Raw genomic sequence first — 25,317 nt, 5'->3', positions numbered from 1 at the left:
TTTCCGACGTGAATAGCTAGCTGTAGCCCAGGTTAGCGCAACCGCTTTGTGTGGCTCTCCTATCGACTTTCCTATCGACATTCCTGTCTGCCATTTTTTCCTTCAACAGTTCACGTTCAAGAGTCTGTGTGTGTTTGTTCAGAGGAGGTTTGTGGCAGTAAGTCGAAGGAAGAACGGGCAAATATTCGCCTTACATATGACGCAAATAAGCGCAAATGTTGCCGCGGACCAAACGCGCAAAGTCCGGTGTGAACGCACCATGACGGAATGCGTCACAGGGAACTTTTGGGGGACATTGCGGGGACACTCTGAAACGTGAAAAGTCTAAACGTCACTTAATCTGCTACAGCGGCGATCCACAATCACCAGATTTCTCTCCGATATGTCCTTTCACCTGTCAAAAATTAAAACAGATATCCAATGATTATGGACTATATCTCACATTAAGAGTTTTCAACAAAAAACTGTAAATCCATCAACCCTCTCTCTTTATCACCACATGGAAGATTCATGCCATAACTTCATACACATGTTTCACAGAGTGGGAGAAACGTGTGTTCTGTGAAAGATAAAGTGACGAGTTGTTATAACCAAAACATTTTGTTTCTTGTAAAATAAAAAAGGAATGACTGCATTATCCAGAATATACGTCTCAATATCATGAAGTCCCTAAAATGTGTTTTGCCCACAGCACAAGGTGAGACTTGTCAAACACAATGTCAAACAAAGATTTCGGTGATTTGAATCAATCGCAGATTTGTTTTTGGGTGATGGGCGAAGTTATGCTGACAGGGATTTACTATTGATTCCATGATCTCAAATCCCAAATCATTGAATAAATCAGCGCGGGACTGCTGTCACAGTCAGAGACCAGTAGATGGCAGCATCGCAGCACCGTGTGGGAGTGTATTAAGATTCAATTCTCTCTCGTGTTCTGCATAAATAATAATATCATATCTACTGTATATTGGCTGGGAGATAATTTCAAAGTGTAGATGTTAATAGGCTGTCAAGAGTAATGTATTTTACGGTACAGGCTTCCCTTTGTATATGAGTGTTGGATACAACCAATGACAAGTAGATAATTCCTCTTAAAAATGTAACTGACAAGCATCACATCGAAGAGTGAGATATCCAACCTTGGTGCATTTTTCTGCATCAGGTTACCACCTTTTGCCCGTTAAATATAGAAAAAGAATCTATAGAAATTAAAGACGGGGAGCCAACAGTAAGGATCTCTTTCTTAGCTGCGGCTATTGTTTTGGTTTCATAAAGCCGTTTGAGGCAACAGGCTTTCGTGGGTAATCTACTTCCTGAGCTATGGAGACGAGAGCGGATCGGAGGTGAGGTGGTCTGTGGTTGTATCCAGGCCCGTTGTCTCAGCTCTCTAAGCTGTTTGGAGCCACCACGCTGCCTGCTGGTTCCTGGAAAGACATGCTGATCTTTTGTCTGAGCGCCCCCCCCCCCTAGCGGCTTCCGCTCTGCGCACAAAGGTACGTTTGGGACGCACAACAAAACACAAAGCACTGCATCACACGGCTGGTGGCGGCAGCTGGGAGGTTCCCCCAGTGCTTAAGAGAGGCCATCCCATTCCAAAAAAACAAAACGGATTACATGTTCCCAGGGCCAAAAAAGGCCGAGGTGTCCTGCCAGAGTGTCCTTAAGCAAAGATGTAGGATCCCTGCTCCGTTAGAATCAGTTTGAGAGCCACGGCTAAATGTGCATGACTGTAATCATATTATCACAGAGGTTTAATTCCACACTGGAGGATCCTGACATCCTGATCCTGCGTCTTGACCTCTTCTGTCGGCAAAGGGTCGATGAGAGCAGGAGCAACAGGACTTGGGTCACAGATGTCAGGTTGACGATCTGGATGAATGAGAATCTCCACACACAAGGACTGGTCGTCTTGAGCCAGTGAAGGTGGGCAAGATTTGTACGAAGCCTCGAAGGGAGAAAGCCGACGGGTGGAAAATCTCCCACATACCCATAGGGATTGACTGTAAAGAAAGGGTTTTGCTGGTGGTTCAAAATCAAAAGGGATTAAGCTAAAGTTTCTCATAAAGTGGCACCAGCAAGTGGTTGTGTAGGACTGTGTGGGTGACCCACAGGCAATGAAACCAACCAACGTACAAATACAACGTGTACAAAAACACCACAGGTCCTCAACAAGGCCTTCTCGGATCGCTGATGAAGACCCGGGACCCGTCACTAAAATAAAACCACTAATACTAAGATGTAAAAGTCCTGCATCGCGGGGTAAAAGTCTTAAAAGGACAGAAGAGTTATCCACAAAATGTACTTCAAGTATCAGAAGTAAATACTGATATCGTAGGACATTATTAGATTGTGAATACTGATGCTATCAAAGTTTAGGTGGAGATGTTTTTTCAATGCAAGGACGCAAATTCCGCACCATATTTTGGAGTTGAAATATTTGAACTCTAAAAAATATTTGCCCGATGCGATGTCGCGAAGGCCAATTATCAGACAGAATGGCCAGATATTCGCGGGTTGTGTTTACTCACGCGGCTAAACACAAATGATCCTGTGGCCAAACTTGCGCGAGTAACCCAACGCTGAAATTCGGCTCGTGTTCAGAGTGAGACCAGCATAAGTGGGGAAAAATGAAATGACCATGATCTCATTAGCATTTGACAAGTGCTCCGATGCGGCCCCGTGGCTAATGCTCATGCTGGATTCTGCATTTGAACAGTTAGCAAAATGGCAGCCGTGATTTTGCGAGGGCGGGCGCTCCCCCCCCCAACACATATCTGATGTCTATAGTCGCCGAGCTGATCTGGAAGACGACGGCAAAGTCCCCCCGTCGATTGCTACCCTAAATAGCTGCAGCAGGTGGAGGGGAGGCGGAGCCAGGGGCCTCGGCCCCCTGTCTTGAAGACGAATGCTGTTGTGGGGCATCACATCAACGAGGTCAGGCCTCCCGCTGGGCGGCGTGGAAACGAGAGGCGGTCAGGAGGAACTGTGACGCAGCCTCTCATTAGGCAAACATCTGTGCATGTGCGTGTGTGAGGGGTTAGCGGAGGGATTCCGGCGGCTTCGACTACACTCACTGACGAAGACGCTAATGGCCGCGCTAATAGTTGAAAATATGCGTACATCAGATCTCCTCATTATACCGGCCAACTTTTGCCCACACACGCACACACTGGGTGTTGTTTTGAAACTCTAACCCCAGTCTGCATCCCCAGTGGGCCCACTGGTTCGTCCATCAGTAATGAAACTCTAGCGGGTCACATGTTGGTGTTGAAATGCCCCCTGCGTGGTCCACACACACACACACACACACACACACACACACACACACACACACACACACACACACACACACACACACACACACACACACACACACACACACACACACACACACACACACACACACACACACACACACACACTAGAGGCCCGTTACTAAAGGTCACCGTTTCAGTCCGTGAATCGTCCAAACCTGCTCCATCAACCATCCACTCCCAAACCTTTATCTGCGAACTCACTAAATGATAATAATGGCTTCATGCCAGCCGCGTGTAATTATTAGTTATTATTACTCACCCTCCAGTGGCCATACTGGGGAATCATATAAGCTTCGGACAAACCAGGGAGTATTTATGTTTAGTTTTCACTTATAAGTGTGATTGGATGTCTGCTCAGGTCGACGTGCACCTTGTTTCTCTTAATCGCGGGTCACAGCAGAAAGTAAACCAATAACAGAATTTGCGCCACTTCAGGGAAAACAGCAAATAAAGAGCAACATTAGCATTAATATTGTTGTGAGTGACACTAGGCAAATCTAATAGTTCAATATTCACTCTCCCAAGATAGGTGGAGGCTTTGAGGCTAATGCTAATAACTTTTTGGACTGTAATGTCGTTTTTTTTTTTTGGGCCTCATCGGAGCAGCACAACAAGGAACCAAGCTGCAAACCGTCGCCTATTTACACGGAGCAAGAACATTTTCAGCAGTTTCATTAATATGGAGTCATGTTTACTGTCCGTCTGATGAACGCAAGTCCAATAATCACACCTTTCTGCACAGAATGAATCACATGGTAACTCCCGAGAAACAACATTGGACTCCTGTGCGGCCCCTTTCTGTCCACTATCTGCTAACTTGGTCTGCTTTTTTGATGCAGGGCAGGAAGTGGGTTTGAGATCCCGGACACGAGGACATGAATAATTCACTTTCTCATCTCGTGCTGTGGCTTTTTTTGAAGGTTTACATTTACGAGAAGGCTCGACACCTGTCACAAACTGCTGACGTATTCAACAACATTGCAATACGACATTACGATACACGATTCAGGCCAAACCAGTGACGTGTCCGAGTGCAATCAGCTGTTCAAGGAGAGTAATATATCAGCGTTTGAGCCAAAGATTTGAATCGTTTTCACTGGACAACGGCTGACGTTTGATATGTGCAGAGATCTTTTTAAATCTATGTTCGTCAGAGGTAATCGTTGCAGACGATGCGAGTGCTGATAACGGCTCCATTAACCCTGGCAATGAACGCCAGGCCTTCATTGGCTCCCGGGAAGCCAGTTGCCGGGGGGGATTCCCAGAACCAATTGACACTTGAGTTGATTTTTTCTTTTTTTTTGCCAAACTGCAGCTCACTCCGGCTTTGGCACCGAGTTCTTGAATCACAAAAACAGACGCGAGAGGCGAATCGGTAAACTGCAGCCGAAAAGCTTCGAGAGGCAACTGGGGACTCAGTTTCCAGTCCTGGTGCGACACTCATTCACATTGGCCAAGAGGCTTTGGGCCTCGTATTGAAGTGTTACAAAAACCCAGCGGGATCAAAAGCGACTTCCCTCGGCTCATGACAGTCTGTGTTTTGGTGACCTGTTAAAGGATTAAAGTGTGAAAAGATGCTTCACTGTACAAATTTAGATTTTATTTGAGGCTGTAGATAGAAAATAAGTGATGTGGGCAGAAGATGAAAATGACTTTCTAAAGGCCCTGAAAACTATTTTTTATTGAACAGAGAAAAATGCTGTTCTCCGAGCTTCAACACCCTGTGACTTTCAACAGCGCCCTCTACATTCATTACACTCAATCTGCACTCCATGTCCTTCATATTGCACATTCTCAATGTATTCTATTTATTTAGTTTCCTGTATATCACACATATACTGTACAGTATATCCTTTCCATTGCACATTTTCAATTTCTTTAGCTTTTCTATACCGTGTGGTTTTGCCTTACTCTTACTTTTGCACTATTAAGAATTTATTTAATGTATATATTACTTTATATTATGTATATTATATGAATGTTCTTTCAATTCCTCTGCACGTCTGGAACAATATTGCAGGAATTGACAATACAGTTGACGTTGACGTTCATCGCAGATCTCACCACGAATATTCGACGTCGCAGAGAAACACTTTGGATTTCAAACAAAGTTCATACAGAATCAAACCACTTGTTGTGAGGGGGCTGGAACCGACTAATAAATATAATACTAAAATGGCAGGAATCGGAATATGGAACAGTTCTGTCCGCTGTTACTTTTCAGTTGCAAATAAGCTTGAACAATCATTTGCGACGTCGGTGCTGAACTATAGAGTCGTTGCCCTAAAGCTGTTTATTTACGGACTTGCGTGAGAGGAAACCAGGAAGAGCATGTACACCTGCCGGCCGCGTGTGTGTGTGTGTGTGTGCGTGTGAGATCAAACCTCTCCTCTCAGCTGACCGCCCCTCATGACCACAGTGGACTCTGGATTGTTTTGACAGTTGGACTTTAGGACGCGGAACTGTTGTCATCGTCCGAAAACACCTCGTCTGCAAAAGAGACAGATCTTCAGGGAGTGAGGCCTTCAACAGGCCAAAGGTCCACGAACTCAATACGACGACACACCGATGATTGTCAGCTCAGTTTAGCAAAGACAAGATATCCGCAATCACGCGGTTGCGTGGCGATCACCTCTGCCAGGGGGATTATATGGTTTCACGCATATCACACAAAAAACTTCTGGACCCATTTCCACCCGATTTGACAGAACCTACGAAGTTTGGTTGCAGACGAACAACCTTGACATTTTTTTTAGCGAACGAGACATTTCTTCTGGTGCCAACAACATGGCCCCAAATTTCAGCGACGGATCGTTTCCATCCCCCAAATGAAACCCATCCGAGGCGCGAGGAACTTGTGCGACAACAGGAGCGAGCGTCCTCGATAATAGCTGCGACGAGAGAGACAATCGCGTTACTACAATTCAAACAGCTACAGTACAATGTTTGCAATAATTTTTTCAAAAGCAACTTTACAATCCTCAATGAAATCGAGACATCATATTTTACACTCTACATTAGCACGATCAAAATAAATTGAGACCACAGCGGTTACATGAACACATTTTTATTGCAATAGCTCTATCGAAAGCAAAAAAGTTTTGATAAATATAAACACTATGCAGATGCTCAAATCGCCTCTGAGTACCCCTCCGACCCCCCTCCTTCCCTCCGCAAGGAAAAAAAACAGAGAGAGAGAGAAAGAAGAGAGAAGGAAATAAAAACATCAACAAAAAAAAAAGAGAGAGGGGGCGGGGCACCGTGCGAGGTGCCGATCATAACATGAAAAAAAGCGACAACTTGAGTTTTCCTTATTTACAGAAGGATTTCCATTTCCGCCAGTTTGTTTTTCCTCTTCGTTTTTCGCATATAGGACGTACGTCGCTGAAAAATAATGCACATACGAAGGATACACACCTCCACACTATTATTATTATTATTTTTTTTAACTCTTTCTCTTTCCTGTAAAGCTAATAAACAACAGCATTCAACTCTGAAAATATGAACACAGGTAGCAGGGCGGGGCGGGGGGGTTTTGCTAGATTTGCCCCTGACCCGCGCCTGATAGCAGGGCAATGAACATCATCCTCATCTTCGTCGTCATGGTCGCCACTGACAGCGTTTTTTTCCCAACTGTTCACTGTACTACACAGCAGCAAATAAACTGTAATATAGTTACAAAAAAATAAACATCAGGCAGAGGTTGTCACCCACTTCTTTATACAAATAACTGCAAAATGCCTATGTACTCTTAAAAAAAATACTAGCCTCGTTTTCGGAGAAACAAGGTCACACCCCCCCTCCCCCTCCCGGATACGACGAAACAACCAAAAAATAAGATGATCATTTTACCCCCTCTGTAAACTAGAATATAAAATAAATCAAAAGATTAGGGGGGAAAAAAATGTTTGCATAATGATGCAGTACCCTACGTCTTTTCTGCGAGGATTATATATATATATATATATATATATATATATATATATATATAAAGTAGCTCTAATTTCTTTCTCATTGCTCCGCACCGAACATGAAAATTTCACAACAGCTGATTTTCAACATCAGAATCAGTAACATTGAGGAGAGTTTTGAGGTTGAACTGTTGCCAAGATAAACACAGATTCTGAGTAAATGTATTCAGAAATGACAGAGGACTTATGAATGGGGGAGGGAGAGGACGGTCATGAGACACGAACGACACGCATCCGTTTTTGAATTATGCTTTTGGCAATTTCTTCCAAAATCCTCCTAAATCGTAGCCCTACCATTCTATTTTATTATTTTTCTGCCGTAGAGTCCAATAACCCGAAAAAGCAAAAGACGTGGCCGCAGCGTGAGAAGTACACAAAACGTTTTCTGACGATACGAAACTAAATATAAGCTTTTGTCTCGGGATTATTCTTATATTCAAATCTTTGTTCAAATTAGGGGAAGGGGGTGATTCATAATGTACATATTAAAATCTTGAAACAGCATTTTGTGGATGTGGAAATTATTCTTTGTTTTGTTCAATTTTTAGCGATGATGTCTCAACTAAAATCTCCTGACGCAGCAAACTCCACCCATCTGATACCAACTGCGAGTTTTTCCCTCCATTTTATATCATTGCAAACTGAATATCTTTGGGATATGTATTGATGTTTTTTTTTCTTCTGATGATTAACATTTCGAAATAATCAACGGATTAAATTAATCGATGCCGCAGAGCTGTATCAATGGAAATCGAGACACTACAATCATCTTGTTAATATGCTTGTTTGGTTTTCGTGTGGAAACAGATGACAACATATTGTGCATAAGTAGGGCACAACATATTAATATTAATACTTCAGGTGTATATTGAAATGAGCCGAACAAAGCTTCGATTAACACTGAAAAAACTCAGGTGTGGTTTCGCAAGTTACGAATCTTTAGGTCAACTTTCAGTCTGGATAGTTTGAGCTGCCTGTGAGTAATTATCGTACACTATTTTAAACTATTGGTGAGCCAGCGATGATTTTAGTACCAATTTTTCCAAAAACATTTAAAAAAAAAAGAAAAGTATTTTTGGTTCGTGGAGGCGACGTTTAACCAGAAGTTGGTGTCAGTGAACGTGTAAAAGTACCAGACCATGCAGAGTTCACGGCACCTCTGTGGTTCAGGGAGCATCAGGTGACCCGGTTTGATCCCTCCCCCCACGACGTCAAACACGAGAGCACAGCGAGGAATTAAAAAAAACAATGAATAAATTTAAAAATAAAAAGGGGCGACGATGGCGTTAAACGAGTGAATACTGAGCAGAAACAAAAATGAAATTCAGTCTCGGTGTTGAAGCAGTCGTGTGGGTGGTGGTCATGGGAGAGTAGCCCGGGTAGAAAGGTTAAATATGGGCATAGAAGTGTGAGAGAGGGAGTGTGTGTGCGCGCGTGTGTGTGTGTGTGTGTGTGTGTGTGTGTGTGTGTGTGTGTAACAGCGCGAGTATGTCCAGCGAGCTGCACCTGGGGCCCAAGCTCAGGTTACTGGAAACCTCTTTACGTCGCCCAGAGCCAGTGACGTACACACCAGCGTGTGTGTGTGTGTGTGTGAGTGAGTGCGTGAGAGGACAAAAATCACGGACGTCATCAAGAGCCGCATGTGTGTGCATATGAGTTATGAGAGCAGACATGGGAGACGCCATGTGGGCATGACATGTGTCTTCATGACGTGTGTGTGTGTGTGTGTGTGTGTGTGTGTATGCATACACACATGCCACTGCCTCCAAAGCACAGTAAACGGTTCACTTGCAGAGATTTGTGTGTGTGTGCATCAGGGTTGTGTTTGCATCCCAGTCTCAACGTCTGTAATTTGTGCTTCTAACTTTTCACAGCGTTGTGTGTGTGTGTGTGTGTGTGTGTGTGCGTGTGTTAGTGTGTGTGCGTGTGTGTGTAACAGCGCGAGTATGTCCAGCGAGCTGCACCTGGGGGCCGAGCTCAGGTTACTGGAAACCTCTTTACGTCGCCCAGAGCCAGTGACGTACACACCAGCGTGTGTGTGTGTGTGTGTGTGTGTGTGTGTGTGCGTGTGTGTGTGTGCGTGTGTGTAGGCGCCACTCTCCCTCGCTAACCTGAACTGTGCGACGGACCGTGAGGTAAAACTGACAAATGTAGAACAAAACAAAAACACCGGCGTCTGTTTTTTCAATGGCTCCTTGGGAGGAATCTGATGACCGAGCCGAGGCAGCCGGGCGGGAACAAATTCTCTCGGTCCGCAGGAGCCGAGTTTCCGAAACCTCTACAAGTTACTCACGTCAAAATGTTTAAACATTTTTTCTAAATTAACAGTTCATATATAAGGAAATACACTTCATTGCCATTTCTTCCAGAAGCAGATGTGTGTAGCATCTGGTTAGCTCATCTTAGCACAAAGCTTCATTGTTATGGTGTATTTCCAAAAATATTCAACTATTCCTTTAAGTTTGATAAAATATGTCCCGCAAAGTGGCACGAGCGGGAGTTAAGACGGGCAAAACTTTCCAGCATCCGATTGGTGGCCGACGTGGTTTTTTCCCGCCCTGCCGAGTACCATCGGTGTCATGACAGCAAACGAAGAAATGTCGCCGGGAAAAAAAATATCTGTACCTACAGCAAAGAATAAATAATATATATATACTACAGAATATGAAGAGTAATGCTTTGCGTTTTTTTTTACCCATTGAATTTGTAGACTGTGCTGCAGCTCTGTTTTTCCCCCCCAGTAGCGATTCGGAGCTGGCGCCGTTTTTGTGCGAAGGGCGTAAAAAAAACAACCCGCGGTGATCCGAAGTTTGCCAGGTACCATTTTGCGCCTGGGGCGGGAAAATATGTGGGAACAAGCGCGGTGACGTTTGCAATGTCACATATGTCGACTCCGATCCAAACCAATCATCTACGGGGTAAATAAAAGCAAAAAAAAAAAGAAGAAAAACCATTTTCTACCACAACTTTGTCCACAATGTAATAACTGTATGGTACCGTATTGAGGATGGATTATGCATGAGGGTAAAAAATAAAATAATAATGCTAATAATAATAATAATAATAATAATAATAATAAAAGATAAAAAATAATTTTTAAGTTCAATGCAACATAAAGGTTTCCAAGTCTGTACCATAATGCCTTTCGCTTAGCATTCCAGCCTCCCTTTTTATTAATACCGTACGGAAGAAGCAGGGCCATGTGACTATACGACGATCTGTCAGTCAAAGTTGACGGGGGTGGGGAGCAGCGCACACTCAATCGTGAAGGGAAGGGAACTATTTTTAAAAATTAAAAAAGGACAACATATGCACGCATAGATATATCTATACGTGCATTTAAAAAAATAAAATAAAAGATGAAATAAAAAGAATAAAATAAAGAGAACTGCAAGCGTTTCTGTCGTCCGTTGTGTTTTGTGTTTCTCTGCGTCCAGAAGGGAGCGGGTGAAGGTCAGAGGTCAACTGGTGTGCGAGGCCAAGAGGTCACGGGCAGAGTCGAGTGCCGCCCCCCGAGCAGAGAGATGAGGATGAGGAGCAGCAGGAGGAGGAAGGTGGAGATCCTCTGACGTCCTCGTTCAGTCTGGGAGGGAAAGTGAGAGACAGAGATGTTTAAGTGTCAATTTCACGTGTACGAGGATATTTGGCATTTTGACACATGAAGCAGGAATCTACAGACAAAAGTAATAATTCTCATGAAAGACCAAATACAGTGATATACCATGGCAGAAATACATAATTCGTTCACGTTGACTCAGCTGTAGTTAAAGTAAACAGAGATCAAATCACGTCAAATGGTTTTCTTAATCTTTTGCGACTTTTAGTTGGACTTCAACTTATTTTTTAGTGCGGACAAAAGTGGTAAAATAATAATGGAAAAACAAAATTGGGAAGCTTTTCATAGAAGTGGCAGAACAGTGGGAGGAAAAAATGTCTATTTGCCCGATGTGACCCACTGACACACACACACACACACACACACACACACACACACACACACACACACACACACACACACACACACACACACACACACACACACACACACACACACACACACACACACACACACACACACACACACACACACACACACACACACACACACACACACACACACACACACAGGAATGTGGCTGGTTCGCTGACAGTGGTCTTGGACGATATTAGTTGTTTTTGGACATTTTTGGAAGCCGAGCGGTGTCGACTAGTTTTGTCTGGAATCCGTCTTCGCCGTGTCTTTCGAGCGAAAACATTGCTTCTCCAAAACGTCTGGGAGTTACCAGGTCGTTATATCCATATCATATATAATATAATAATAACTACACCGGGGAATGAATCTGTCTAAAAACTGTAGCCACTGAGGCACAAATAAACAAAACCTTTTTTTCCCTTAAAGGTTGTTTAAACGCAGGAAAAAAAATATGAAGATTTGGTGAGATGGGCTGGAACACCAGCTCCCCTGGAAACGCTTATAGTATTTTGGCGTCCGCGCGACTGTGAGCCGGTTCCACTGTGTGAAAAGAGCACAGATGTAAGACGTCTCCGACCGAGTGGGCGGCTTGGCTCAGACTTCTTGTTTGTCTGGTAAATAAGTGAGCGTGGCCGGTGAACTTTGGATCCAGCAAACACGCACACGCACGCACGCACGCACGCACGCACGCACGCACGCACACACACACACACACACACACACACACACACACACACACACACACACACACACACACACACACACACACACACACACACACACACACACACACACACACACACACACACACACACACACACACACACACACACACACACACACACACACACACACACACACACACACACACACACACACACACACACACACACACACACACACACACACACACACACAGAGTTTGTTTCCTGGACGGTCATCCTGGCTGTTTTGGTGCGGCCCCGGCTGACCCGAGCGATGGGCCGGCGTCCAGCTGGGTTATTCCGCTGAGAGCGAGGCTTTGTCCGACACAACAATGCGAGCGGCACGCCACAATACAGATGCTTTGACAGGGGGGCACTGCTGGAATGCTGTTGTTAGCCTGCGGGGGGGATCGAGCGACAGATGAGCGGGACAGACGGAGGGGGAGACGGGGAGGGGAGGGTGGGCACGAGGACGGAGACGAGGAGTAAACACAATCCAGGTCCAACTAAAATTAAAGCCAAAGAAAAAACATCAAACATCTTAAACAAGTAAACTTCCATCAACGGACGACGACCAAACTGCGACCCGGACACCGTGACTGTAAATAAAGACAGACGACGGGTCTCCACTGCCGTGTCCCACATTTATTCGCAGACCCCATGGTGTGGACGCACACGAACGCTCAACCAATCGCCAGTCGATCGTGACTACAACCCCATTTTTATGACATTACATAACTCATAACTAAAACCAAACTTGATATAAAACCGAAACACTCATGAACAGAACAGAAACCGTCTTTGTTCTTGTCCATGTCCCATCTGCTAGAATGGAGGGGGCGGGGCTTATGGCCTATACTGCAGCCAGACACCAGTCGGCGATCCGATAGTTACGTTTTGGCTTCACTTCTGTGGAGCTGTCATGTCGTCCTTTTTATTTACAACTGACAACTACAAGAGAGACGGACACAGACAATTCGAAAAAACACATTCTAAACATTTTGAAAAGTTACGAAGCTGGTTGACATTTATAAAAACACATTAGCTGGCAAGTTGGTTAATTTTCCTGCCAATCGACTAATAGAGTAAATAACTAACAGTTGCAGTTATTTTTCTAATGTCATTTTTTTGTGATGTAAATGATCAAACGAATGTTGGAATGGCTGAATTCCATTTAGTTGCTTCAGTTTCAGGGTCACACTGGGACACTCGAGACCGAGCGGAGTTGCCGGTAACGTTATCAGTGGCACCTGTGCTTCTCCTACTATGACATGTCAAAATGTCCGCCGTGAAACGAGCCTGTAGACGTGTGTGCGTGTGCGTGTGTGTGTGTGTGTGTGTACAAGTATACGGTGGAGTAGGTTTGGAAAAAACTGTACGGTCATGGCGATAACGCAGACTTGAATTTGTGTGTGTGTATGAGTGAGTGTGTGTGTGTGTGTGTGAGAGAGAGAGAGAGAGAGAGAGTGAGAGAGAGGGAGTGTGTGTGTGTCTAGTCTGAGGTCTCTGGGTTTCTCTGCAGTCCAGACGTGGATTTGATCAAAACAACTCTTAGGACACGGCCCCGACTGACCTGAACTGACCTCAGTTAAACACACACGCGCGCACCTGAATTAGCTAACAGCTTGTTGTGTCATTGTAACACAGGCAGGTGTTCAGTCTCTCTCTCTCTCCAACAGATGAAAGGCATCATGGCAGCGGACGGCGGGTGTTAACGCGTTGACCTGACACGGGCCAGCGTGGCAGCTGGGGGGGGGGGGGGGGGGGGGGGGGGGGGGGGCGGGCGGCTTCGTCCTAAGTGCAGGTCGAGGAACGGAGGGGAATTTGATCGGCCGAGTGGAAACTGCTCGACTTTCCCTTCCTCTGAGATGTGGTTCGCCTTTTATAAACAGGAATACAATTTTTTTTTAATATATATATATTTCCAAAGATTCCTGGTTGAGGTTTCCGACGGCGGTCGACAGACGGGGGAATTATTATGATCTTTTTTCTTTTTCCTTTCCACCCTCACGAGCGCTGACAACATCAGTGGTCAAATTAAATTCTGTTAAAAACAAATGAACATACAATATTTGAAAACTCGACCAATTCATGAGATTAGTTAAAAAATGTCAGCGTAAAATATTGATATTGACTCAGTTTGGAATGTGAGCTTTCGTAAAACAGTTTCACGTGTGCACAAATTGCTTCGTATTCGTTTTTGGATTTGAGAACGCATTTGTGAAAACTTAAAGTTACACATATGTAACTCTTATCTTTCTCTTCATGTGATGTACGTACAGGACCAACTATGAAAATCGACACTCTCTAGAGTAACTATCAACCATGAACGTTTCCCTTCCAAACCCAAGACACTGGAAATTAATTTTCCATCCGTCGCCGTTCACTTCCGCTCCACTGCCAACTCAGCTGTTTGCAACAAACTCCTAATAATCCCTTCCAAATTCTTCATAGACGTTACCGAATATCCTAAAAACATGAAAGCCGATCACAGAGAGAGGAGCTTGACACCTGAAATGTAAACCTCTGGGAAAAAATTGCTTACTGAAATTCTGTAATACTTCTGTAATACGCCGGCAGGGTTGGTCACCCTGCCGGCGCCAACGCGCCCCCGAGGTTAGAGGTTTCAATTCTCCGTTTAGCTTCGACGGACACCGACACTGGCGGGGGTTTATAGATTCCCATGCCCACCCACGCTTGAAGCACATCCACCGTTGTCGGTGCTTATAGAACTAAAAGGTGCACAGGATTATTTATGTGCTGAATTTTGGGAAAAAGGATCCAGAGAGTCACAAATACTTTCCTGCGACGGTCCGAATGTTGGCTGCTTTCAAACCAAAGTGGCTGTTTGCATGACGGTTAATAATTCTAACATCTGTGGGGGCGAACATGTCGGGCTGCATTTCAGAGGGAGCGAGACATTTGCGTGCAGCGCGGCCGAGCAGAAAGCGGGGGTCCTGTTACGGGCACTCGCATGCCTCCGATCGGCCCATAAATTCGCGTCAGTCTGGAAATAGACCTGTAAATATAGACGGGCCGCGGTGGCGGAGGTGGGGGAACAGGAGTGTGAAAAAAGGGCAGCCTCGCACCGTCCTCGCTCTCTCTCTGCCTGATAACCCGGCCTCACACTCTGCCTCACCCTTGACCACCTCGTTGCCACTTGGCCCGGGACACGGGGGGAGGGAGGGAGGAAAAGGGCAGGTTCCCACCGCGGACGCTTTCCAAATTAAAAATATCCTCCGACAGTGAACTCAGCTTCGATCCACCCTACGACCACACGAGACTAAACTTCGGTTTCTGTCGACGATTATCAATAACCTCACCTGATCAATTTGATTGAATCATTCATTCTGGAAAATGTCGCAAGTCAGTGAAAATGCTGATCAAAGTTTGTCAAAGATCCGAAAGTGACGTCTACGAATGTCCAAACAGATCTGAATATTTGAGAAGCTGGTACCACAGATTTTGTCCAATCCATCCATGCTATTATATTTTTCAAATTAAAACTATCTATGTCCATACTAACAAACTTCAAAACATCACGACAGTTCACGTACACGTGCCGCTGTAAACAGGAAGCAGTTTGTCTACTCTGCAGTCGGTTGCTTAGTTACAGAAAAAAATCCCGCGAACGAAGAGCAGCAAGGTGAAAAGTCAGAGCAGGAATTACCTTTTCTTTGAGCGAGACGAAGAGGTGGAACTATTACTGACAGGAAGTGATTTCTTAACATGTAGGTTTTTTTGCTCGTCCAGACAAGAACGCAGCTGCTTCCCGACCTGCACTGAAGTCAAATTGAGGACAAATTCCTGAAATTCAAGAGGGGTTGAATGTGAGAGCACAAATGATGTTCTGGAAATTAATATTTGTTTTGAACTTTTCCTACCAGCCCCCTGGTAATAATTTTACGGGGTAATGTCCGAGTGAACCCATGTGAGAATGCAGCAGTGACATCTCCGGAAGATTCAAGGCGAGCGACTGCAAACATCGACTCTGCTTTCCGCTGCGGAATTATAGAATCTACCCAGATGCCGGCGAACGTTACGGATATTTTCCTGTGAGCGTTAAAATGTCCGACCCAGAGTTTGCAGCAGGAGATTGCCCGAGTCAGACAAGTGGGAAGAAAGCCCTGAGACGACTCGCGCAGAACCACCCTGACTCGTCTGATTTTACAGGAGGAAAAGGACGGAGGGATTCTGACGGATAACATAATATAACAGGAGATAAACAAACAAATGAAACTGGGAACGGGAACATTCACACACGGATTCACCTAATCCTAACCAAGTTTTGGTCAATATTTATAGGAACATTTTGTCCACAGAAGTCTCCCCGACAGCTGGTCTGAGCCCAGTCTCCCCGTCTCCCCGTCTCTCCCTCCTCCGGGTCAAGGATCCAGGTGTGCGCCTCTATCAGCTCAACGCCGCAGCTGAGAGGAAGTGCATTCCTGACTGATGATGATGCGTTTCCTCTCGGCCTGCTGTGTGCCTTGACATGCCGCCCGCCGCAATTACAGAGCCACATCAAAGGCCTGCCATGACTCAGTAGTGCGCACACACACACACACACACACACACGAATGCTTAATGAATCTGCTGGCTGTACACACAGACAGACGGACAGACGGACAGACAAACACACACAATAGGACGTGCTTGGGCACTTTGAGTGTCAGTTGATCTGCCGTGCCGCAGGCACACTGTGAGAACTGTAGATTAACACACACACACACACACTTCTTGCATCTCCATTCAGCGGCACGATAAACAAATGAGTCAGTCGCCGCGCGCAGAGAATCCTGACTCATGCTACTGCGTGCGCACACACAAACAGCGAGAAAAGATTTGGGGAGGACACGAGGGCAAAGCGGCGAGGACGGCATGTCGGGGAGAAAGAGGAAATGATGACAGAGGAAGTGAAAGACAAAAAATCAATGTCAAAACATCCTCTAGATCCTCACGCACGCCGTCTGCAGACCTGACCTCATCACTGATCCGTGTTATCCTGCCGTCGACCACCTCGTCATCACCACGTCAAACCCCCCCCCCCCCCCCCCCCCCCCCCCCCCCCCCCCCCCCCCCGCTGCATTCAGACAACACGGACACCTGCTGTACTTTTGTAAAAACTCAGAAGAAAAAAGGCTGATCAAAGTTTGACAGATCCAAAAGTGAATCATCATCAGCAAAACACCAAACGTCAAGATATATAACCCAAACTATTCCTTGTGAGGACTTAATGTTGTTGTCAAGTGGAAACACCATCAGCATCATCATCATGAGAACGTGTTCTACAAACTTCTGACGACCAACCTAAGGATTTACACGTTCTATTTCAAAGCTTATAAAGTGAGAAACCGGAGCCGAAATCATTCCGATCGTTGACAGACGGAAAAATTAAGACATTCAGCGTCTCTAGCTGCTCAAATGGTACGATGTGCTGCTGTACTTTATCTTTATTTACTTGGGGTTTTTGGGCAAAAAAAAAACATTTTATGACAAATAAACCATTTATGTTATCAGACCACTTCCTTACTTGCTTTCATATTTCTACTATAAAGACTAGACGACTGCGTCTTGGCGGAGGGATACGCTCTACTGACCCGACAGTCTTGTTCGCTAATCTGTAACTTTACCTAAACTAACAATGCCTGAAAGACGGTTAACGGATTTTAATTTGCATTTAAACTAACACCTAACCATTTTGATTTATTAATAAAACAACAACAAAAAAAACATTATCTACAACTACTCTGATAGTCAACTAGAATAGAAAAGATCTTTTGTTGTCATTGGAAAAAACAATGAACGTCTATTATTAATAGTGTCGGTCATTTTCCAAGCCAAGAAAAAATAAAAACCTTTCTGGTTACTGTTTGTAAAATGTGGTGATAGACTAGAGGATCAACTGGAAAAATCAACTTTCCTGATTAATCAACAATAAAAACAAAACACCAGTAAACACGATGAGCGCCACTGACCCACTTGTCTGGCGCGTCTTGTGTTTTTGCCGCCGGCGCCGGATTCTTCCATGTCTTGCATAAATAAATATATAGATATTTTTTTCCTGAAGATGCACAAGAGAGTCTCAAGTGACAGGAGAGTGGGAAAACACAAACATGCGTGTGCTCTGCCCACAGTACATCAGCACACGCTGACACAAAGGAAACCAGCGGCACATGCTCAGACAGGCAAGCGACAGACACGGGGGCCTTTCTTCTTTTATTATTTGGGTTTCATTTCAACACACACACACACACACACACACACACACACACACACACACACACACACACACACACACACACACACACACACACACACACACACACACACACACACACACACACACACACACACACACACACACACACACACACACACACACACACACACACACACACGACCTCAGACAAACCTCCGTTCATTCAGAAAGCTCTCTCTCTCACACTCAGACCTCGAGATGAACCGCACACTGATGCCACTTCCTGTACCGGCACCGTTTAAAAAGAGGAGTCGAGACTCCAGTTTTCCCCGGACGGACGCCTTCATAAGACGGCGGCGGCGGCCTCGTCAAACATCACACAGACGAGATTCCTGAAATAGATTCGCTGCAAATTGACACAATGTGGCTAATAATAGAACGCAGCACTCCGGGGCTATTTTGGATTGCTAGCAGGGGAAAAAAAAAATCTTACTCTCTTTCACCCACACACATGAAAAGCTCATTGTTATGCACACACACACAGGCTGTCTGCTGTGGCCGTGTAACACATTTTCCGGCAAGATATGATTATGAAAGAAGAAAAACAATGGCTGTCAGAAGCAGGCAAACACATTTGAGCATCACTGAGCTGTGGGTGGAAAGACACGACACACACACACACACACACACACACACACACACACACACACACACACACACACACACACACACACACACACACACACACTTTGCATCAACTCACCCTTGGTTGTCGTGGTGACTCCGTCAGATTTGGTGAAGTCTATGCTGGCGTAGGCGCCGTTCTCCGGCAGGGGCACCGTCCCCGCCGCCGCCGAGCTCCCGTTGCTGCCACCAGCTCCCACGTTACTCGCGTCCTCCCTCAGCTCCAGGGCGATGTAGTTCAGGCCGTTTTGGTAGCCCACAGACATGTTTCTGCACATTCTACCTGCTCCGGCCCCCGAGGACGAGGAGGTCACGGCCGCAGGCCCCATTTCCATGACTCTCGTTGGAGCGTGGTGAGCCGGCGAGTCTCCCAGACCGTCCACAGACATCCACACGCTGTCGAAGGAGGCCGAGGTGGCCCACCGGGACGCCTGACCCTCCGCTGGGTAAGATCCGTTTGGGGCCGCGGGGTTCGCCGGCGTGGGGTGTGCGGCCGACGATGAAGGCCCCTGACCTCCTCCGGAGGGAGTTGAAGTAGAGGAGGAGGTGGAGGAGAACGTCTCCGAGCTGTGCCTCCTCCTGCCTTGGGGGTCGGCTCGCACCACCTTGGGCTCCGGCTGCTGCACCGGCGTCCGACCCGGGCTCGACGGAGGGGACATGGATGAGGGGGAGGCGTAGCGGCCCTCGATTACGCAGAGGTGCTGCAGCATGGCCGTGGGGCTCGCCTGCGTCATCTCCCCTCTGCTGAGGTTAAACGTCATGTCTGTGTAGTCGTCACCCTTCGACCTCCAGTGACCTCCGGCGGGGACTCCAGGGGAGGCCAGCGCCCCGGGATTGCTGGCCAGGGGTCTGATATAGCTGGGCGGGTTCCAGGGGGCGACGAGACTGGGCCTGGGCGACTGATTCTTACCCAGACACGCAGCACTGTCCCGCTGATCAGACACCACCTCCACGCTCATATAGTCCTGGTGTATTTGGGGCTGTGGGGGGGAGTGGCGGGGGTCGACGGGTCCCAAGGAAGGCGCTTCGTCGTGGGCAGAGAGAGGGTATGCGGGGGGCTGTTGTTGGTGGGGGTAGTGATCACCGAACTCAATGTTTATGTATTCCCCGGGACTGGAAGGCCCTTCGGACGAGCTGGCCGTGGCAGGGACCGAGCTCGAGGTGCCCGCAGACGTTGCGGGGGGCTCACTAACCCGCAGCGGACCGTGGAAACTCCTTCTGCCCAAAGGGAGGCGGTTCGGCCTCGCGACGCGCCGGTCGGCCACTGCTGCTGTCGTGTGATGAGCCCCATAAGGCGGAGGTGGGTGAGAGGGGGTCGAGGTGCTACTTCCTCCCCCGCCCCGCTTCTCTGGCGTCGACAGTGACGCCGTGGCAACTGACGAATAGACGGGTTTGGCAGGAGAGCTCATAGGGACGTACTCCCCGTATTCTTTCTCATCCTTCTCTCTGGTCGGGGCCTTGTAGGAGCGAGGGAGGGAGAAATAAGGGCTGTAAGACTTTGGGGCGCTCTCAGGTGTGCCGGGTGCATAATACCCGCTGCTCCCTTCGTTCGAGAGCTTGCTCCCCCCGCTGCTGCTGTACGACATGTCCATATATTCGCCATTCTCGGGTCTCTCTGCTATGCTGTCACTCGCACTTGCGCCTGCAAAGCTGGAGCTGCTGTGGGGGCTGGGGGAGACCTGCACTGGGGAGGGGGAGCTGCCACTGCCGCCTGGGAGCATCATCATGTAACCGTGGGAGTCTGTGGAGGACTGAGACTGGAGCTGGGCGTGGGCTGAACGGGCACTTAAAGCAGGACTGTGAAACTGAGGGGAATGGGAAACGTGATGGGAGTAAGAGCCGGGTTGCATAGGCATGTAGTCGGGGGGCGTGTCCCGCGGCGAGGCCGCCACGCCGCACAGCATGGGCATGTAGCCACTGTCCTCCTTGGCGGAGGAGGAGGAGGAGAGAGACGGGCGCTCGCCGCCGGCCTCCGTCCGGGACAGCGTGGACGGACGGCTCTGCTGGCTGTGCTCAGAGCAGGAGCTGTAGTCAGAGCGGAGCGAGGAGGAGGAGGAGGACGGCCCGCCACGGAGCAGCCCGCTACCAAACGGCAACACCACGTCGGCCTCCTCGTCCAATGAGAAGTTGGTCTGGGTCATCTTCTGGTAAACTGCCACCCCAGAACCACCGGTCGCCCCCCCGGAGGGCCTGGTGAAAGAATGCGTCCTCCTCCTCAGCGACGACGATGACGACGACGAAAAGCGGTCGTCCTCCGTCACCGATGAGCTGTCGTCCCGCGGCGTGTCACCGCCGCTGTTGTTCCCGGACCCTCCACCGGTGCCAAACACCTCCCGGTTCCACCCCATGGCCATGTAATCGTTCAAACAGTTCTCCTCTCTGATTGGCGGGGTGTTGCCCAGCGAGTCGGGCGTGTTACTCCGCACTCGGAAGTATCGGAAATCACCTGGACTGGAGCCGTACTCATCAGAGGAGTTGAAGCCGCCGTCGGACGGCGAGCCGCATATGGAGGCACTCGACGGGCGCGTTAGCGTGTCGGACACGGAGCCGTGGCCACTGCTGGAGGAGACGCTCACGGGACTGGTGGTGGATGGGAAGTGGGAGACGGGGAGAGAGGCGGAGCGGGCGTGGTAGGTGGAGGACGACCCCGGGATGGCTCTGACATAGCGCCCGCCGCCGGTGCTCGTGCCAGCGTTTCCTGTGGCGACGCCGCTGCCTCCGCCGGCCTCCTGACGAACGTGATGGGCACGCGCCGAGTTGAGGTGAACCAGACTTCCTGTGGCGGAGCGGAAGGGCCGGTTCATCGTCCCCTCCCCCTCGCTGGATGTGCGGAAGCGATAACCACTGGCCCCCGAGCTCTTGCTCGAAGGCGGAGTGCCGACGACGGACTCCGTTCTCGACCGCCGCTGCAGCCCCGTCTGACTCGGCGGCAGGTTGCCCAGGTGGCGCCGCGTCGTGATGAACGGCATGGGGTTGGAGCTCGACGACTGGCTCTTGCTCCTCGGCCGGAACTCGGCGAAGGCCTTGAGCGCCTTCATGGTCTCCAGGATGGTCTCGTGCATGTTCTGGGCCACGACAGAGTCGTCCACCTGCATCCATATCTCCCCGGGCCCGATGGACGACGAGCGGCCCACCTCGATGAAGAAGAAGCTCTCCGAGTGTCCGCAGCGCCGGATGTTCATCAGCTGCAGGTTGACGCAGGGCGTCTCAGAGTTCAACTTGACCAGGTGGACGGTTTTGGTCGAGAGGCAGAGGCGGTAGACGCCCGTGAGGTTTTTGGTTTGACCCAGGCCCTTGGGTTTCACGTTCACCTGCCACACCTCTTTGAACACGGTGCCGGGCGTGACCGTGCCGTAGCCGTCGTCCAGGTCGTCGGCGTCCACGTGCCCCTTCTTGCCCTCGCTCATCAGCTCGCTGACGGCCACGTACCAGTCCTCCTGCTCCTGCTCGTTCTCCGCCACGATGGCGAAGTACTCGTCCTTGGTGTACAGCGCGATCAGGTGCTTGTTCTTGGAGTCCGCCCTCTTGTTCACCGTGAAGCACTGGTACAGGTAAATCACCCGCTTCGGCGGCGAGGCGGCCACCGCTCCGCCGCCGCCGCCGCCGCCGGTGGCTGCAGACGCGGCGGCGGCGGCGGCGGCGCGCAGGCTGCTCCTGAACTTCTTCTCGCTGTCGTAGTACTCCAGGCGGCTCGGCCCCAGGTGGCCGGCGGCGCGCAGCACGAAGAAGCGCTTGTGCCCGTGCTTCTGCTTCCGCAGGTAGCCGCATTTGCGGATGTCGTCCACGACGTCCGAGGGGTTGGCGACGCTCACCGCCGCGTAGACGTGGCTACTGCTGCCGCTGCTAGCGGCGGCGGAGGAGGAGGAGGAGGAGGAAGCGGCGGGGTCCTCGGCTGTGTGCACCTGGCCGAGGGACGCCGACGACGAGGAGGCTTTCCTGCCCGGGGACTCTGCGATGTTCTCCCCGGAAGGATGCTGCTGCTGCTGCTGCTGCTGCTGCTGCGGGGCCAGCTGGTACTGATGATCCCTCGGCGCTTGCTGGTGGTTGGAGGGCGGCAAGTGTTGATGGAAGCGAGAGCCGCCGCCGCCGCCGACGTTAATTAACGGGCAGGGGGGTTCCCCGGCCGAGCCGTCCCCGTTGGCGGCCGCCGACCTGGTCCCCACGTCCCGCGGCTGCGTCTCCACCATCAGCATCGCCGCCTTGCCTTCCTGGTAGTTCGCGAAATTGGCCATGGGGGCGAAAAAACAAATCAAAGGTCACTTCACCAGCGAGCTAATCCGCGCGGACCCAGACCCCATTTCTCTTGTGGGAGACGAAGCCCCCCACCCGAGTCCGGCTAGGCCAGCTAACGTCGGACTCGCACGGGCTCAAGATGTATGCATATATACATACACACATGTATATGTATATATTGTGCAATCCTCGCGGAACCCGGCTTTGTTATTCCACCGCAAGAAGAGGCGAGAGAAAACCCCAAAAAAGTCCCTTAGCCCCCTTTTGTTGTTGTTTTTACGCGGCGGGGCAGATATTCCAGCGAGAGGAAGGACGGGGTGGAGGCGGGGGGGGGGCTTTCTTCACGAAATGAAGCCCACCGTGTGCAACATGACCACGCTCAGGGGGGGCTCCGCCGTGTTTTCCTCCGGCTAGCTCGGTTAGCAATCCGCCGTCGCTCCTCCGCCCGCACACAACTCGACGGGCCGGAGCACAAACAACACATGACCCTCTGCGTCACCCGTCGAGGCGGGAGGAACAAAGCCGCGGCGGCGCCGCCCTCCGGTTGGCCCGCGTCGCCTTGAGTGACGTGGGCGGACGGGGCGACGCAGCCAATCGGCGCTCGGACACTGGCGCCCCTCTGCGTCAATGGCCGCGGACCAATCGCTGTCGCGCGTTTTTTTTCTCTCTTTTTCTTTTTTTTTTAAGGGGATAGTTCAGTGATTTTGAAGTGGGGTTGTATGAGTTACTTATTAATAATAATAATAATAATAATAATAATAATACATTTGATATATAGAGCACTTTTCGTTGCTAAAAGCAATCTCAAAGTACTTATATATAGTTAATAGGTCACCTTATCTTTGGTGGTCTTTTTCGCCACATTTTGAAGATAAGATAAGAGATAAGAAAAACCTTTATTCGTCCCACAATGGGGAAATGTGGACATTACAGCAGCAAAGTGGACAGAAGCATATAAAAAGAAATTTTAAAAAGCAATAGGTATATACAAAATATAACACAAAATATAAAAAAGATATAAATAAATACACAAATACTTGTTACCATTATATTTATCTCACAGCCACGAGCTACATTTGCTGATTAAGGTTTTACATACAAATACGTAACACCGCTGCATCTGCTATGATATTTATAGGACAATTAAATCCTGTATTCTACACTTCTAGTAAATAAAAGCTTGTTTTTGTTTCGTGTCCTCATGTCTTCCCCCTCACACTGAGGATAAAAAGTGATGAGAGGAGCTCTCTCTATCTCTCTCCGGTCTCTGGACTAGTTGCCTGCAGCGCCGGGAGGTTTACTGAAACTCACTGCTGCTCCGGTCATGTGAGAAACCCTCTGGTGAGTTTGGCCATGGGCCCAACTCCGGCGTCAGCGAGGGTCAGGCCCAGCCGCCGTGACCTCACATGGCCTTTGCATCCTCCGCTGCCTAATGCTTGTAAAAACCAAACTCTCCGCTTTGGCACAGGTGGCGAATTTTCAAATCAAAATCCAGGTCTGTCCCAGTGCCATATACGACATCTGCCACCCACACCACACTGCCTCTAATCTCAAAGAGTGATATTCTTCTTTTAACTCAGAGCAGCTACATGTGGCACTAAAAGCTTATTAAAAGAGTGTGTGCGACAGCGATGATTCAATGCCCCCACTGTGTTTTCCATGGGAACCCTCGACAGATCAATCGAGGAGGACTCCCCCCTTTTGCCCAGGGGAGGTATCTGTGATCTGCCACGCTCTGCTTTTCCGAGCCCCTATGACAGTTTGCATGCAACAATTTGCTGGACCCCCCTCCCCTTTTATCCAAAACACCTTTCAGTATCATGAGCTGGATCATGTGTAGGGCAGCTGGCCCCAGCGGGAATCATACCCCTTAACTCTGGCAAGAGTTTTACCCACGAAGCTGTGCGGCACCACCTGTTTTCGTCGGCCTCTGACTCTGTCACCGTATTTGAGACCTATCGGAAGAAAGTCACAGACAGTAATTGCCAATACACCTCTGTCCATACATCCTGTATCAGAAACCCTTACAGTCGTACAAACTCAAAAGGAACTTTTGGGGGCAATGTCTTTCGTCAGGTTTTTGGGCCAAATATTAATTTCGTCATTTTTCCGGGGGCTTTTTAATCATATTACATGACTTTCCTCAAGTTATTAAGTTATTTCCGGATGTCATTCGTTTTGACAAGTTCAAATTAAAGACTTCTCGTGAATCTGCCGTTTCGGTGGTGAAGAACAC

General features: G+C 48.6%; 1 protein-coding gene across 1 annotated transcript; it reads right to left on the bottom strand.

The window, feature by feature from the left end:
- Window positions 1–6,368: 6,368 nt before the first annotated feature.
- LOC118283436 (insulin receptor substrate 2-B) lies at window positions 6,369–23,574 on the bottom strand. Its single transcript, XM_035605392.2, has 2 exons — window positions 18,928–23,574; window positions 6,369–10,871 (listed from the first exon to the last, which is right to left on the bottom strand). Exons 1-2 carry the CDS (start codon window positions 23,078–23,080, stop codon window positions 10,867–10,869), a joined length of 4,158 nt encoding a protein of 1,385 aa, XP_035461285.2. The 5' UTR covers window positions 23,081–23,574; the 3' UTR covers window positions 6,369–10,866.
- Window positions 23,575–25,317: the final 1,743 nt, after the last annotated feature.

This window comes from Scophthalmus maximus, chromosome 12 (genome assembly GCF_022379125.1).
Source record: "Scophthalmus maximus strain ysfricsl-2021 chromosome 12, ASM2237912v1, whole genome shotgun sequence".
NCBI classification, from domain to species: Eukaryota; Metazoa; Chordata; class Actinopteri; order Pleuronectiformes; family Scophthalmidae; genus Scophthalmus; species Scophthalmus maximus.
Note: the sequence above shows the minus strand (reverse complement) of the source record. Positions and strands in the feature narration are given on the sequence as shown.